We start from the raw sequence: 16,863 nt of genomic DNA, 5'->3' as shown, positions 1-16,863 counted from the left end.
TTGCCCTCACTTGTGTTTTAAACTTTTGAAATTTGCCATTAACTTTTTCCATGGATAAAAATGATCTATGGAGATAAATATTTCTGTATCATAATCAATTAAACATTCAGACATTCAGACATTCACTGTCTCAAAGAACGGGGTGGGAACATGAATGTAAGTAAGCAGCGAATCATTGATTTGCTATTGTCGATACTTGGTGCTGTGTACTGGTGTCAACAGACTACTGACACTACTGGCTACTTGAGAGCGAAATACGCTTTTCAGAGCCGATAAATACTGTAGTATGCGTGTGCAGTGGAGTCAGAAAGCTGTCAGTCTGTCTCTCAGTCCAATATGCAGTTCAGGTCCTATTACATAACTCTTAAACTTGCCCTTACACAACACACACACAGAGTCTGAGGCATCCCTACATTATGCGCCACCCAGGCTGGTTGAAGGGGTTGACTCAGTGGGAAGTGGACAGATGTGAAGGGGGGGATGAATAAAAAAAAAGATAAGCAGCTAGAATAATAAAATACACTTATACAGTATATTGATGGTTATTGGTGATTTATTTGGGAATTACTTAATTACTTTTACATTATTCTGAGAGTGTAAGAATGAGAGTGTGAGAATGTAATGGAAGTTCTAAGGAGGCAAAGACAAAATGACAGATTTGAGAAAAAGGAAGTTAGGGGAGAGCCAAGTGTGAGGAAAGCCACTGTTGCTGTATTGAACCCAGATACCGTAAATGCAGCAGAAATTGGCCTACTTACGTGTGTTTGGAAAAATCTCCACACAAGATGACTAGTACACAGTGTTCCTGTTGAGGCAGCAAGCCACAGTGCGTTACATAGCCACCCGCCACACAAACCTCACACAAAGGCCTCTTTTCAGAGATAACCGAACCCAGAGGAAGACCCAAATCTCTCAAAGTAAAATCTAAAGATTTGAAATATAAATAAATACAATTCGGGGGGTAGAAACAAGCTCAGATGAGGGCTGAAACGGAGCAGATATTATTGGGAGTTATGGAAGTCAGTTGGATGAAAAAAAAAAAAAAGTACCCAAGCCAACCGAGTGGGAATGTCTCCCCCATACTTGTGACCTGTTTCATGTCCAGCTCAACGTGGCTTAATGGCTTAATCAAATGCCATCAGCATTCACCTCTCTCTCTCCTTATCGCTCTCCCTCTCTCGATCATCCTTTGCCCCGTATAAAGCTTTAGAGTTGGCCCGAGGCTAATCTAAACCCCCTTTTTTTCCAACTGTGCCAACAAGGCCGGGGCAGAGTTCTTGAAAGGTCAGGGCTAACCCCGACTAACCTGACCCTGAGCCAGGGAGGCTAGTTAGCCACCGGTCAACCTGTACTGCGACAGTCCAGTGGGGAGTGTGCATACGTGGTAGAAATGCCAGTGAGTTAGCCTGCGTTCAGGAGGTTCTGTTGAATCAACGTGATCCTGGGATGCAAGTGCCGTGGGTAGCACAGTATTAATTTCGCCGTCTCGGGCTTTTCTGAAAGCAGATCGGGACACATATCTCGGATGTGTTTTTTAAACAACAAAACAACTGTAGAAAGTATGTACAGCACTGCAACACACTTTGAAGTTTTCCTCTTTTGTAACTGTATCACGTTGACTATTAATAGTGTCATGAAGCTACACTGCCAGGGACTGCGCCCCATTTCACTGTACTGTAGATGGCGATGCTATTGCATTACAAACGCAATCGCATATCAGGGATTGTGGGAAACATAGTAAAACTACTACTTTGCGTATCCTAGTCCCTTCTCATTCCCGAAAGGACAGGCTGACAGTCCATCTGTAAGTCGGTGGACCCGACATTCAAGGCCAATCAAAACACCCAAAATGTCTATCCGCAAAGAACAGCGCTCAGCCTGCAGCATCTGCCCTCACGCAGGTGTGGAGGAGGCTGCAGCTCTGTCATAGCACTTCTTCCTTCTATCCTTTTACATCTGTTTGTTTCATCCCTGTCATCAGTTCGCCTCCCTCCCTCTCTCTCTCTCTCTCTCTCTCTCTCTCTCCCTCCCTCTCTCTCTCTCTCTCTCTCTCTCTCTCTCCCGCTCTCTCCCTCTCTCTCTCGCTCTCTCTATCGCTCTCTCTCGCTCTCTCCCTCTTTTATTCTCGCTGTGTTTTTCATGGAAGCGCTTTGTACAGTAGGGTTTCCATAGCAACGTGTGCCGACATGCTGGGGGTCATGGTGTCACGAGGGACTCTGTGTTCCTCGCCGCCATTGGCCGGCTGACCGGCTTCACTCCATTCCGATTGGCCGGCTGGCTCTGTTGGCTAATGGTGTTTACTGAGATGAACAGCTAAGCTGACTGATTACCAACCATGAAGAAAGGAGAAAAACAGAGCGAGAGATGGAGAGAGCTACAGGGATTTATTATTTATCATTGAATTAAGAGATGGAAGTGAGTCATGTGAGGAGGGGAAGTTACTACTGCGTTACTACACAATGTGCCATCGTAGTTTTTATCGTAGTCCACCAAACAGGGACATACACAGACCTCCATCACTCCCAGATAATCGCTCAAATTCAGTTGGATGTCAAGTGTGTAGCAGTTATGTCACTTGTGGCCATTTTCTAGGCACCTCCCACCGCAGATGCCTGGTTGAATAAGACCCAACACGGATCCAGAAGGCATAATCCCAAATTCCAGTGGCCTTGTTTTTATGCAGCGACAAAGCTGTGTGTGTGTGTGTGTGTGTGTGTGTGTGTGTGTGTGTGTGTGTGCTGGTGTGCGTGCGTGTGTGTGCGTGCATGTGGGCGGGCTGGAGGAGGACTATTTCTCTGGCTAGTAACTTTGTGCTGCTGTTTTTTGTAACACCCTGTGCCTTGCAGCATCGGTCGACTACATTCAAGCCTCGAGCCTATCCTCACTGCTTCCAAATCAATCGTGAGAAAAAAACCAAACATAAAAATAACCCAAAAACCTCATGTCGTCATTTTAGCTTCTTGTTAGAGATGAATACATGGTTGCGCCGCATTCCTTTTAGGCATATCTTTAAACATACATCCCGTACAAGATGTAACACAACGCCACACATCTACTCCATTGTGTCCTCGGGCTCGAGACCAGGGGATCCACGAGAAGGGATTTGGAAGTTTTTGTTTTCGCACAAGTTGCTGTGGGTTTGTCTAAGGATGGAAGTCGCTTGTTTGAGCTTCTCCAATGAAGTCCTTCGTGGTTTGTGACAAATTGAAGCCAAATAGATCCAGATTTAGAGTGTCCTTGCAGCCGACGATAGACAGGTTTCCGTCAATGTTCAGTGTCAATGTCCTTTCAGAGCAGTCGGCACTTCAGCAGTTCCATCCAGTGTTTCAGTGATTTGGTGACGTATATGAATTGAAAATGAGAGCAGAGTACACGCTTTATAATGACGCACTTTTAAAAAAAAAGTTGCTCCGCTTCTGTATCTCAAACCATTGACGACGCAGGGCTATCCCTGTGGTCACAGAGATGTTTTACCGACACAGCCTAAAAGGTTCAACTCAGGGGACTTCAGTCAATATTTCCTGTTTAAACTTGAGCCGGGCGTCTGCGTAGTCAGTGTCCCTAATATTGTCAATATTGAATATTTCGGGGCTGGATATATTCCCAAAGAAACAAAGTATCTATCTTTGGCTGTCATTTAACATCATAGCGGCTTTGAAGGCTATTTTAAGGTGATATTATAAGCCTCCATTTTTCGGAGAATCTAAAACGAGTGCCAGAAATGAAGACGAGCCATTAGCGTGTGAAATAGCCGCCGTGTTCATGAATAATGGTTTTCAACTCAGTTGTCATGATCCTTTAAAGGTGGTGAGGGAGACAGATTAGAACAAGATTAACATGATTCCGCGGCGACGTCATCCAAAAAACAGCTGGGGCGGCATGTTAGAAAACGACGCACTAATGTGAAAGCGCGGGTCCTAAACGTTCCGGGGCGGCGCAGTGCGACCGTGTTGTGACGACTATTTGCTATGAAATTTAAACCACATAAATAATCCTCAAATGGAAATCTGAAAGACTCGCACACAAAAAAAGGGACTGGGGGAAAAAGCTCTTAACCCGATAACGTTCTCCCACACTGGTTTAAGCAGGCAGACATTTTGTCTCCTATTCCATAAAAGTAATGTTTGTATATATGTAATCTATCTATCTATCTATCTATCTATCTATCTATCTATCTATCTATCTATCTATCTATCTGTCTGTCTGTCTGTCTGTCTGTCTGTCTGTCTGTCTGCCTGTCTGTCTGTCTATCTATCTATCTATCTATCTATCTATCTATCTATCCATCCATCTATCTATCTATCTATCTATCTATCTATCTATCTATCTATCTATCTATCTATCTATCTATCTATCTATCTATCTATCTATCTATCTATCTATCTATCTATCTATCTATCTATCTATCTATCTATCTATCTATCATTCTATCTGTCTATCTGTCTATCTATCTATCTATCTATCTATCTATCTATCTATCTATCTATCTATCTATCTATCTATCTATCTATCTATCTATCTATCATTCTATCTGTCTATCTGTCTATCTATCTATCATTCTGTCTGCCTGTCCGCCCGTCTGCCCGTCTGTCTGTCTGTCTGTCTGTCTTCTCAGCTGTTTTCGTACGGACTGGTCTTATTCTCGTTCGGGCTTAGTGTGGTTTTGCTTCGGCACCGGTGCTAATTCGTCTCGTGCTTCACCGCACCGCCGCAAACAGCAGGCATAGCTTTTCTAATGGGTGGGGTTTGTTTGTTGTGGTGGGGGATTAATAGCCCTGCGTGAAACCCAAAAAACCTTGGACGCCTGCTGGTGCGACCAGCGTGTGGATGCAGCGGTGCAAATAGAAGCATGTGAGCTAGAGAGTTTCATGGATGGGCTCACTACGCCGCTGCCCCTGCTCAAGAGACTTTAAGGTGACGACGGCCCGCGTGAAGAAAATACCAAATCTACCTCCCTAAAACAGGTGCTACAGGTGTGAGCCATGGAGGGGAGGCTTCAGAACTCCAGTGGCCAGTCTGCCTATTTACGGTGCTGATGACCCAAAAACCAAATCAGGCAGTTGGAGATTAAAGCTTTGCCCATTAAATCGCTATTGAAAAACTGTCTTACTCTAGGAGGCTTAATCAATAAGTTACTTTCCATCGACAGTAACCGTTCATCATTGTTGTCCAAAGAATGTGTGAGAAAAGTCCCGTACTGCTGCTTTGCCAGGCATCGTTCCCCGTCGTTTTCCCCCTGAAACGCGCTGTGGAACAATCCACGATAATAGATCACGTTATTTAAAGATGAAAATAGGTCTTTGCGAGCTGTGTTTAATGACAATCGCTTGCAATTAAAAGCTTTTCTCTTCTTTGTTGAGCGCTAAATAGGGTAAGGAAGTGTCAGAGCACATTGAGAGTCTGAGAAATACATAAAATGACACACAGTGGTGTCATTTTATATATTATATATTTTATATACTCTCCTGGCAATAGTGAACGACAATTAATGAATCATAAAATGACTTGCTGATGGTATGCTCAATATTGTGAGGTGTGAAATAATAGCCTCGGCAAACAGGGCGACGAGGTAGGCCCGCGCAAAAGATGGCGTGTTTTGCCTCGCTCGGACTGATTACCAAATGTGAACGACAACAATGGCCAACCAGTCATTACCCAACCGGACGCGAATTGTAGTGCGACGACTTTAATTAGACCCTTCAAGAAACAGAGCGGCGGCGTTTCCATTGACAAGCGCAACACGCAGACTCCGTCAAGTTCCCCGTCAGCGCCTGGTTCCCTCCGAAAAAAGGGAATACGGGCCCAGAGACAGATGCATTTTTAACCTAGAAACGAAGGACAGCCGCGTGCATTTGCTAAAGAGACGATTATGAATTCGGCCCGGGGGTTGGCGCCTGATCAAATCGCTCTGATGTTTCCGCAGCTTTGATCTTTCCGAGTTAACTCCCTCCGCGCTGCCTCTGCCTCGTGCCCTCGGTCGCCTCGCAGCGAAAGGTTGTGCACCCATATGATTCTATAGTGCCCCCCTGCCCCACCCCCCATACACACACACACACACACACACACACACACACACACAAACACACACACACACACACACACACGCAAACACACACACACACACACACACACACACACACACATACACACACAAACACACACACTCACACACAGACACTTCCCTGCGGGTCGGAATTAGTTAAATTGTTTTGTCATGCGAGTTACGAAGTGGATTCAATTCAATTCAATAAGCTTTAACGGCATGACTGTTTCGCAGTATTTTTTTTTCCTTTTTACAAAGGAGTGCAAACATTGTACCGTTAAATACTGTAACAGCAAAAACATGAGAAGAACAAACGTTTGAAGCTTTGGGCGTGTGAGATTCAACGAGCAAATATAAACGCATAAAGATATTTCGGTTTTTCTGTCTGTGTTTATGTTTGTACGTGTGTGTGTGTGTGTGTGTATGCGCTTGTTTATACTGTATGTGTGCGTTGGTGCAATTTGTGTCCGTGGGATAACTTGTAGACAACATATTAACAGTGACTATACACATCGCAATATGTATGAATATAGGATTTTTTTGCGGGCTTTAGGACAAGACTTTCTTTTTCCTTTTGTCACTTTTTAAGCACACCCTAACCCAAACGATGGCAGAAATAAAAAACCATCAAGACCAATACATGGGTCTGGCATCTGAAAAACGGATGGACCTCTCTCTAAGGGCTTTAAAGGATTGAAAAAAATAGATATCTAACGAGGAAATTGGTTAAATCTCGAGGCAAAATCAAATCGCTTCAGAACCACGGACAGCTCCGCCGCGCTGAAGGCCTCCAAGGCAGATATAAAGACAAATAATTTGTAGCTGAATAGGTATTGTATTAAAAAATGTAGATGACTTGCAGGAGATACAGGCTAAGACTCTCCTTACTTTAGCTACTGCACTGTTTGTCTTAATTAAAAACGTTGGAGACGTGGGCGGGTTTTCATGCGCCACCAATATAATCTGATTACAAAATATTTAACTGTCTCTTTGGGCGGCTTTCTGTGACAGGTGGGGCGGGAAACAGATTATTGATGTTCGCCTTTGTTAGATTACACTCGATTGCATGTCATAGTTTTTCTTCTCCTCTCTCTCTCTCTCTCTCTCTCTCTCTCTCCGTCTCTCCATTATTCTCCGTTACTCGCTCGCTCAAACTGCCCTTCAGCGGGACGCTAATCCCATCATGTATGTTTATGAGTTTGTGTCCGTGTGTTTGTCTTTGTGTTCTTTGATCCGTCCCTCATATGGTCGGACATCTGTGTGCCAACATGACTGCAAAGGCCCGTCCAGATGTGCAAGCAAGCTGTCTGTGTGTCCGTACGCCTTCGCTGGACGAACAGTCCGCTTGTGTCGACGCGCGTGTGCATTGGGAAGCAGGGAAGCGGTTGGAAGGCGGTAATGGGTTCACCGCTTTCCATCCCAGGCCTTATGAATATGTTGATTCCTGTCATTTATAACTGCTCACAGCACAACCTCGCTGAATGCTTCACTATTGAGAAACCTACCACTCTACTGCAGCTTCTCAGGGTGTAAACGCAGTCCAGTAACAGCAATATCTGATTTTATTTTGAAGTTTTCAATTGCCGCAGTACACCCAGGCAATAAGGTTGGCTAGAGTAGGCTGCCAGTAGGAAGCAGCACAACGTCCTGTTTCTAGTCTCTAACGCTAGCGTGGCTGTAGCCAAAAGGGTTGATTCCCGGAAGTGCAAAAGTCAGAGTAGAGTCAAGAGTCGATAAAGCTGCGAAAAAACCAATGCACTTTTTTGCACATTTTTATTGGGGTATGACATATACAGACTTTCTGATTATAATGTGAGCTTCCCATTTTCCAAAAGGAGATTTTTTTGACAACTTTTTTTGAAGGATCAAAGTTTTGCCCCAATGGACTGCATTGCGTTTACACACAGTCAGAAGCTGCAGGTGAGTGGTAAGTCTCTCAATCAGAAAGCATTTGATGAGTTTGTGCTCGAAACATTATTATATGTTTTAAGTGACGGGAACCAACATTTTATTAGTCTGGATTTAAAAGTGGCAAATCTATCCTTTACATGTGGGTTTGCATGGAATATTAGTGTGTGTATGATGATGTGTATCATAATCATAGTGTGAATTATGAGGGGGGTTGGGGGGGGTCTGACCCCCCCATTAAGACTTGGACCCCCGCAAAAGAGGTAAAAACAACAGGTCCCGGGGATCCAAACATTTATATATTATATTTGCTTGTTGAATGTAACATTACAATATATTTCCCATATCCATGTCTGGAAGAATCTTGCAGTACGATTTCCGACATCCCTAAAGTGGACCATACGCTGAACACCGCGCTCCGCGGTGGACCCAGGCAAGCTGGAGCAGCTGCTCCCACTGGAGCAGCTCTGCAGTGGAAGGCCCAGCCCGCAGTTCAGATCAGAGCGATCTCTTTTCCAAACAAAGCTTATTAAAAACTGGGCGTTATTAGTGTAGATTTATTTATTTTAATCCGTTTGCTAATTGAATTAAACAAAGAAGCTCTGTGCACAACGGGGACTCTTTATCAGTCATTGCCCCCCCCCCCCCCCTCATTTGAGAAAACAATTGACCCCCTTGATTGTCATTGTATCCCACTCTGATCATCATACAAGCATTGAGATGGGATTCAATAACCTCTTCTCACTCATATTTTAGCACTTCTGTGTGTATGTGTGTGTCTGAGTGTGTGTGTATGTGTGTGTGTGTCTGAGTGTGTTTGTGTGTGTGTGTGTGTGTGTGTGTGTGTGTGTGTGTGTGTGTGTGTATGTGTGTGTGTGTGTGTGTTTATTTTGTGTTTTTCGTTTCTCTTAGATTTCGAGCAGCTAGGGGAGAGTTGAAGATCTCTACTCCTCCATTCAACACTGCCCACTTCATTGGCACTTAAGCCCACACAGGACATGTGTGCGTGTGCGTGCGTGCATGTGTGTGTGTGTGTGTGTCAGTCAGAGATAGAGAGCAATAGAGATGAGAGAAATGGAGAGAGAGAGAGAGAGAGAGAGAGAGAGAGAGAGAGAGAGAGAGAGAGAGAGCATATACTGTACATGTGTTTATGTGTGTGGTGGGTGTACATGCCAAAGGTGTGAAGGGAGCAGGAAATATATTCTGAACAGAAAAACTGGTTGCACTCCTTTTATGGGCATGTAGCTTAGCTTTTGTGCGAGCATGCACTACCGAATGAATCAGAGCCCTGTTACATCACAGACATGGACAGGCAGGCTGGATCACTCACAGGCCTATTGGAATGCACACTTTGTTTGTGTACGAATGTGTGTGTTTGTGTGTATCAGTAGGGGGGTACTCACACACACACACACACACACACACACACACACACACATACACACACACACGGATGCCCTACTTTCAGCAGTGGGGAGATGTAGAGAAGATTACGCAGTATGGAGTACGGATAGTGCATGGGGGAAATGATGAGGGTGAATGGAAATAGACAGATTGACAAGAGAAACCCAGGAATAAAGTCTGCTTCTTAACTGTTAAGCACATTTTTTTATTAAAACCACAGCTGTCTGAAGAATAAAGTTTAGCAGTGCGGGAAGGGACAAACTATTGCATTGAGGTTCCTGTAGTTTTACGTATGCATGGCATCGCTGATTATGGAAATTGTTGATATTTTAAACACACTCTTAAAGATATTTGATTTCAAGCACTAAAATCTGGAGAAAATCCCTTTGTATCTTGGTGAGAAGTTACTAGATGTGATGATACTGCCACTACAAGGTGAAACTGTTTATACAAGGGAATGTCGAATGTAGTACAAAGCAAGCTGCATAGTATAGTTGCAATGATTTTTATCGTGCTAGCTCAAACTTTTCGTAAACAGGTATGTTCCTTTAAGACTCTTTTATCAAGAGAGACATCACAATCAAGACATAATGTAAAATTTGCAGGTAAACAATATACAGTGAAAACCATGTGTAGTGATAATTTCTGTCCGGGTCAAATTGATCACTATAAGCAGATGATTATTATAAACAAATGTATTTATTTTCATTGTTTCTCATGCAGATTACCATCTAATGGTATCAATGGCTCTGCCATTTTTTTGTTTAGTTCAGTTTGGAAACGGAGGAGAATCAATACATCTAAAATGAAAACCCTTTGTTTTTATCAATTAATTTATTTATTATTTTTTGGAGAAACATGAAACGGGGACCCCCAGCGGAGCTGAGATCGCTCCCTCTCCTCTACACCTGCATGTTTAACGAATTATCAGTCTTAAATAAAGCCCCAGTGTAGGGCCACCACTGCAGATGGGTTACCTCAAAGCAAAGTATCATGGGAGTAAAATTTTAAATAATTACCGTATTTTTTCTTCTTTTTTTTCCATATGTTGTCATGTATGAAAAGACCAAAAATGAACACAGTAAGCGACTACTTGATTCCTATAAGTGAATTATTTAAACACCATTTGTATAGGAATGATTCTGTCCCAAGCTTTTTGATCCATATAAGCGATCCATGTAACCGTGATCATCATAGGTGGTTTCCACTGTATATACATAGCTGTAGTGCTATGGAAACAGGTCCAGAATGTCCTTTAATATTCAATGTGAACCCTTTATGAGTCTGAGTGGCAAGAGCAGATGACAAACAATGCATACAGTACAAGGTAGAAGCTTTGCAGTTGCATGTATGCCTCAATGGCGCTGTGAAACCAGACAGTTATTGTGGTCCATAAGATTTAAGAGCCTAGAGAATCTCTTGCACTGTATAGAGGGTACTGTGAGTCACGGTAGAAGTACACAAACTACCATTAAACAGAAAATGCAAATTTATGCACATTATAATTAATCTTATCAAAAACAGCAGCCAGATTCTCAAAGACAAATGCTAGTCTGGGGCCTTTGTAAATCATTCACAGTGAACATTCTCATAACACGCTCCATGAATTCGGAGAGTATAATAACGTTGCAAACACACCAGTTTACAAGCTGGGCACAGATGGACACATGACAGAGGCTCTCCCCGTGCGTGTGTGTGGGGATGGGTGATTTAACTGTTGCCCATTGATTTCTCTGAAGAGCAACAGGCGTACAGCCACCTCTGATCCCGGGCCCAATTACCTACACCCAAGACAGGTGTGGCTACTTAAACCACACCACCCCCACACCACGAGTGTTCATGAGGGATAATGTCTTTATACAATACTCGATATAGCTGACTTTATGATATATTGACTTCCTCATATGTAAACTTTGGCGATATCTCCGCCCCCTCAGGAACCTTCCAGGGCCAGTGGGTGGGCGGGATGCGGCACGGCTATGGCGTGCGGCAAAGCGTCCCCTACGGCATGGCGGCCGTCATCCGCTCGCCGCTCCGCACCTCCATAAACTCCCTCCGTTCCAGCTCCGAGCACAGCAACGGCACGGCCCTGCTGGACCGGACTGGAGCCGTGGTCCCGATGCCCGCCCCTACCCAGTCCTCCGGCACGCCTGGTACCCTCACCACCAGCGTCTCCATGTGCAGCAGCACGGGCAGCGGCGGCAGTAGCCCCGCCGTGTCGCGGGGCGGCTTCGTGCTGACGGCGCACAGCGACGCGGAGCTGCTGAAGGGGAAGAGGAAGGGTGGACTCTTTCGGCGGTCCATCCTGTCCGGCCTCAAGCTGCGCAAGTCGGAGTCCAGGAGCTCGCTGGCCTCGCAGAGGTCCAAGCAGAGCTCGTTCCGGAGCGAGGCGGGGATGAGCACAGTGTCGTCCGCTGCCTCCGACATCAACTCCACCATCAGGTAATGAAGGGAAGGCACAGAAAATACCCAGTGTGTTTTTTACTTTTTTTACATTTGGGATTGGAACAAAGGTGTTTGTGCACGAGGAGTGATCAATGAGGGTTCGGACAGGGAGACAGATGGTTATGGAAAAGACAGGGAGAAGTATAGAACTAATTAGATAGATAGATCAAATCTAAATAGGCAATAAGCCATTCAACAAAAACACAATACACAAATACTTGGTCAAAAATGGCAATACTTAAAAAATAATCAATACATAAAAAATGATTTATATACATCCACAGCCTAATATAAACGACAGACTACAACTGTACAAAAAATTAAATATATAAAAAAATAATAACAATAAGAAATGAAAGAATGAATAGGTGAATATGGGGTACAGTGAATAATACAGTTAAATCTGAATGTTAATATGAAAGTTAAATTTGAAAATATACGATCTGCAAGTTACAGCTGTACTGTGAGTGGAGGAAGTATATGAATATAAATTAAACAGTGCAAAGAAATTGTGTGAAATGTTCTGTTTGATGTGGAGAGAAGAACAGGAGCACATTGTCATCAAACCTTTTGGTTGTTCGTGTTGTCTTGTGTGACGAATAGACAATGTGGTTTTGTTTAGATACCCCATCTCAGACGTAGGAGGAAAGGTACGAATGTGGAGGTGACAACGACCGGGGGCAAAGGGAACAAGGTTACCGTGGAGACTAATTTGAATATTGTCTCATTATCTCTCACCTAGAATGTCATCAACCTGAAAGGTGGAGGGTGCGAGAAAGTTATGGGGATGAGCTTTACTGACCATTTGTCAAGTCGTGGGCTGCAGCTAACTTGGAGTTTTCACTCACATAATGAATGTTTATATTTGATATAAATATTAATGGGGAGAATTCTCCCCACTCCCCATCAATCAGGTAAATAAAGAAATAAAGGTCCTGTTGTGGCTGCGAGGTCGTTTCACGAGACATTGACTCAGAGTGTCAGATATCAAGGCCGGCGTCAGGTCTGGCTGGAGAAACGCAGTGTGGGGAGAGGTCACAAAGTGTCCTCATCAAGCGGAAACAACTGACTACAAATTGACTCTCCTCCCCTCTACACTCCTTCTAATAAAGCATACCTGTATGTGGAGGTAATAGGACTGAGGGAAGATTATGTAAACTAATGCTGCAATGACCAAAACTCCCTTTGGAATCACTTTGACTTGATCAGAAGTAAGAAGAAGGGTATGAGAACTGTCTCCACAATTGACTGATCTTCTGACTCCCTTCCCCTCCAGCCTCGGGGACGTGGACACGGAGCTGACGGTCGCCGACGACGACGTGGACGCCACGGCCACGGAGACCTACTGCGGCGAGTGGAAGAACGACAAGCGGACGGGCTACGGCGTGAGCCGACGCTCGGACGGCCTGCAGTACGAGGGCGAGTGGCTCAGCAACAAGCGTCACGGCTACGGCTGCACCACCTTCCCCGACGGCACCAAGGAGGAGGGCAAGTACAAGCAGAACATCCTGGTGAGCGGCAAGAGGAAGAACCTCATCCCGCTCCGTGCCAGCAAGATCAGGGAGAAGGTGGACCGCGCCGTGGAGGGTGCCCAGAAGGCCGGCGACATCGCCCGGCAGAAGGCCGAGATTGCCCTGTCCAGGTGAGATCTGGAGCAGATGTGTAGCACTTTATGCTCCGTCCCAGACCTTCCCAAATGTCTCAGTCGGTCTCTCTCCCTCCATCTCTGTCGCTCTCTGTCGCTCTCCGTCTTGCAGTTTTAAGCGAGCCCGCCGAATCAAATTCCAAACAGCCGTGTTGATATGGCCATAACGTGCTGGGCCTCAGAGCATTGTGGTCTCGAACGTAGCGTACCAGATAAAGCTTATCTCGCTGATGCAAAGCCACGAGACACAGCGAGGCAAGAAAAGGTATTTCCCTCTGGCTCCATCTATGGACACTGAAGATGAATTGTGTGCATTTTAATTGAGATCAATGACAGATTAAGGGCAGGATTATGGTTAGGGTAACAGTAAGGCTAAGAAGGTTACAATGCGGGATAATTGAAATGGCTGGCAAAGCTGGATTCTGCAGGACCTCCAGGAACTTCTTCCCTTTTATTTTTATTTTTTCTCTGAATAGGAAATGAGATCCCCGTTTAACCGTGCTCATCGGACTAAAACAATGAGGGTAAGTGGGGTTATAGTGTTAATAACCCTTCTTTACCGAAGCTGGAAACTCTGGGGCTGAAAGGGAAGGGAACTTTTTTTCAACTTGGCAATTGAACTATGAAATTGAGTCTGGTGCCCTGGGTGATCCAAACACACGGAGTACATTGCTACCGCTGCCGGCCAATCACACGTAGGCCATCGGGTCTTGTGGAAAGGAAGTAGAAGTCAAAGTTATGGCTAAAAAAGTATTGAACATGAAATACAGAGCTTGCCGGCAATAACACGTCATTGCATGTCCGTCGGCACTGCTTCCTCATGGAAAGGAAGGTTTAAAAAAAACGACCATTGGAAATAGGTCTGTTTCTCTTGCTCAACCAACATACTTTTTTGATATCCTGTTAGCAACTGCCTGAGGTGCAACATTGACCTTAAACCTAGGGATCAACCTCTCCGAGAGAACCTTTGAATTTGGATTTGCGGGAGGCTGCCATTCATCCTCTGTTTCCGAATTCTGTCCATCATGAAAGGCTGTTCTTAGTAGTACCAGGCTAATAGGCTGCTGGCCATCACACCTTGATGCAGCAGGAGCATTATTATACTGTGAAATGGGATAAATCCACAATATAGAATATCTCAATACAATTAGCATTGAGTATTTTCCACCCAACGCCTACGCCCACCGAGTAACACTTCAGAAAGGAAAACAGATTGTCATCCAGATAGTGTCACAGCGTCTGATTTCGAATCGGTTGTCACTATTGACAACTCATCGGCGTTTGACAGTGTAACAGATCAATAGATTCTCACACTCTGACGTCATGGACATGTCACTGTGCGTGTGTGTGTGTGTGTGTTTGTTTGTTCGTGTGGGTGTGTGTGTGTGCGTGCGTGGGTGTGTGCGCGCGTGTGTGTGTGTGTGTGCACACGCGTTTGTGTGTGCGTTCTGCTTGGTCTGAGGCTTAGATGAGCCTTTTTAGCTTCCAGTCTCTCTCTATCAGAAAGCGAGAGAGGAAAAAAAAGGGGGAAGAAAAGAGGATAATTAGATTGGGAAAAGGAGTGAAAATAATAGGGGAAATGAGAGGAAGTTTAAGAAAAGGAGAGACAGAGAGACAGGGGTTTCCGCATTATGCCAACAGTGTTGGCAGGAAGCCTGGAAGAGAGAAGAGAAAAACGGACAACAAACACACACACACACACACACACACACACACACACACACACAGAACAAAAAGACAAACCTGAGGTTCCATGCCTACAAGCGGAAATGCACACTCAACACACGCCTGTGTTTGCACACTTGTGTCCCCGGCATGCGATGCCATTTGCTATATTTATCTTGCAGTACAAAGGTCCAATCCTATTAACACCACTGACCGTCTTCCACATAGGGCAACAGAGCTTCGGCTACCTCTAGCTATGGTTCTCCACCACTAGCCACCGCTGGCTATGGCTATTCACCGCGTGCGACCAAGAAAGAGAGGGGATACACCAAATGACACAAAGTGTGAAATAACACATCAAATAACACAAAGTGATTTCAGTTGCTAGGCGCTTGCTTGATTGTCTGGAAAATGCAGGTACTTACACGTCCAAAACACTGACAACTAAATATATACAAATTCACATATATTCACATACACACATTGGTGACGATCGTTTTTCTAATGTAGATCCTAGTTTTGGTAGGATTCCTACGTAGCTGATAGGGAAGTTCACATTTGTATGGGGACATCAAGAAAGGTTCATCCCTTTTAATTCAACGGTTATTTCAGGGGGACCTATTATGCTGTTTCAGAGTGGTTTCAGAGTTTCAGAGTGGTGCGTGGCTTTACGCCACGCACCACTCTGGAACGGTCGGACCTGATCAAGATGGCGGCGCGCACAGACGCACCAGCTCGGCACTGTCCTTTCCGGTGCCCTTTACGTGTGTTTCTCTTGTCAGTTCAGCAACGTTAAGTAATGTTAATGTTTAGTCGTGCGAATCCTGCCTACAGCTGCCAAGTTCATGGGATTACAGTGTAACCAGGCCATTAGTGTTAGATAGTGCTGAACGGCAAAAGAAACAGAAACAGCACTTTTTAAATACTTACATTTCCCTTGTCTGTTGTCTTGTCACGGACAGTCGGTATTAATTCCTCTTTCTTGTAAAAGATTTGTGCTGGTCCGTGCAGCCAACAACAGAGCACTTCCCATGCTTAGCCCTTAGCTTCAAAACGACGGGAGCGGGTCCAGTGAGTGCGAGCCGTATCTCCAGCCGCGGGTGGAGATACTCAAATGGAGGGCGGTTCTAATTCTACTGAGGCCCCATGTCACATAGGAAGGGGTCGCAAATCCGAATGCCTTATTTCACCACATGTTTTCTGAAATAGGGAGCCCACAACAAACTGACTTATTTACTAAGTTCACAGTTTGTGTTAGTAGGCCCATCAGAGACCCAAAAGCAATGAAGAAGTGTTTTTTTCATAATAGGTCCCCTTTAATAAACTCTTTCAACGGCCTTGTTCTAATCCAGCTCATACTCATTGTTTTGGCTCATTTGTTGATCTCAATATTGTTTAGGGCGGGATTTCTCATCTTTCCAGAGGATTAAAGGAGTTTTGGGTTTTTTTCCATCATAACGGCAATCACGGGCGATACAGCAAAGCTTAACATGCATGACCACATCTTGCTGAAAAGCTTGAAATGCTCAAATGATGACATACATCGATAAAAGACAAGCTAATGGATTTGGCAGCCGGCCTGCTAGATACTTACTCTACCGAGGATGATGTTCTTGGGCGCACGAGTTCGCAAAGTCAAATAAGATAAAATGTTGATGGAGTGGCTCTTCTGTCGTTGTCTCTTTGCGGCAATATGTCGAAGAATCAGATAAGAAGGCACTGCTCGCAGTTGGGTTGGAACCCCAACAATTAA

General features: G+C 44.7%; 1 protein-coding gene across 1 annotated transcript in view; it reads left to right on the top strand.

Moving 5' to 3' along the window:
- The window catches only part of jph3b (junctophilin 3b), a gene marked incomplete at both ends in the record, with an annotated part of 32,248 nt that overhangs the window by 1,249 nt on the left and 14,136 nt on the right, over positions 1 to 16,863 (top strand). Inside the window, 2 exons of the mRNA XM_080001935.1 lie at positions 11,293 to 11,797; positions 13,077 to 13,442. Coding sequence (XP_079858061.1) covers positions 11,293 to 11,797; positions 13,077 to 13,442 — 871 coding nt within the window. The remainder of the gene's footprint in view (positions 1 to 11,292; positions 11,798 to 13,076; positions 13,443 to 16,863) is intronic.

Source organism: Zeus faber, assembly GCF_960531495.2.
Source record: "Zeus faber genome assembly, chromosome: 6".
In the NCBI taxonomy this organism is placed as follows: Eukaryota; Metazoa; Chordata; class Actinopteri; order Zeiformes; family Zeidae; genus Zeus; species Zeus faber.
Note: the sequence above shows the minus strand (reverse complement) of the source record. Positions and strands in the feature narration are given on the sequence as shown.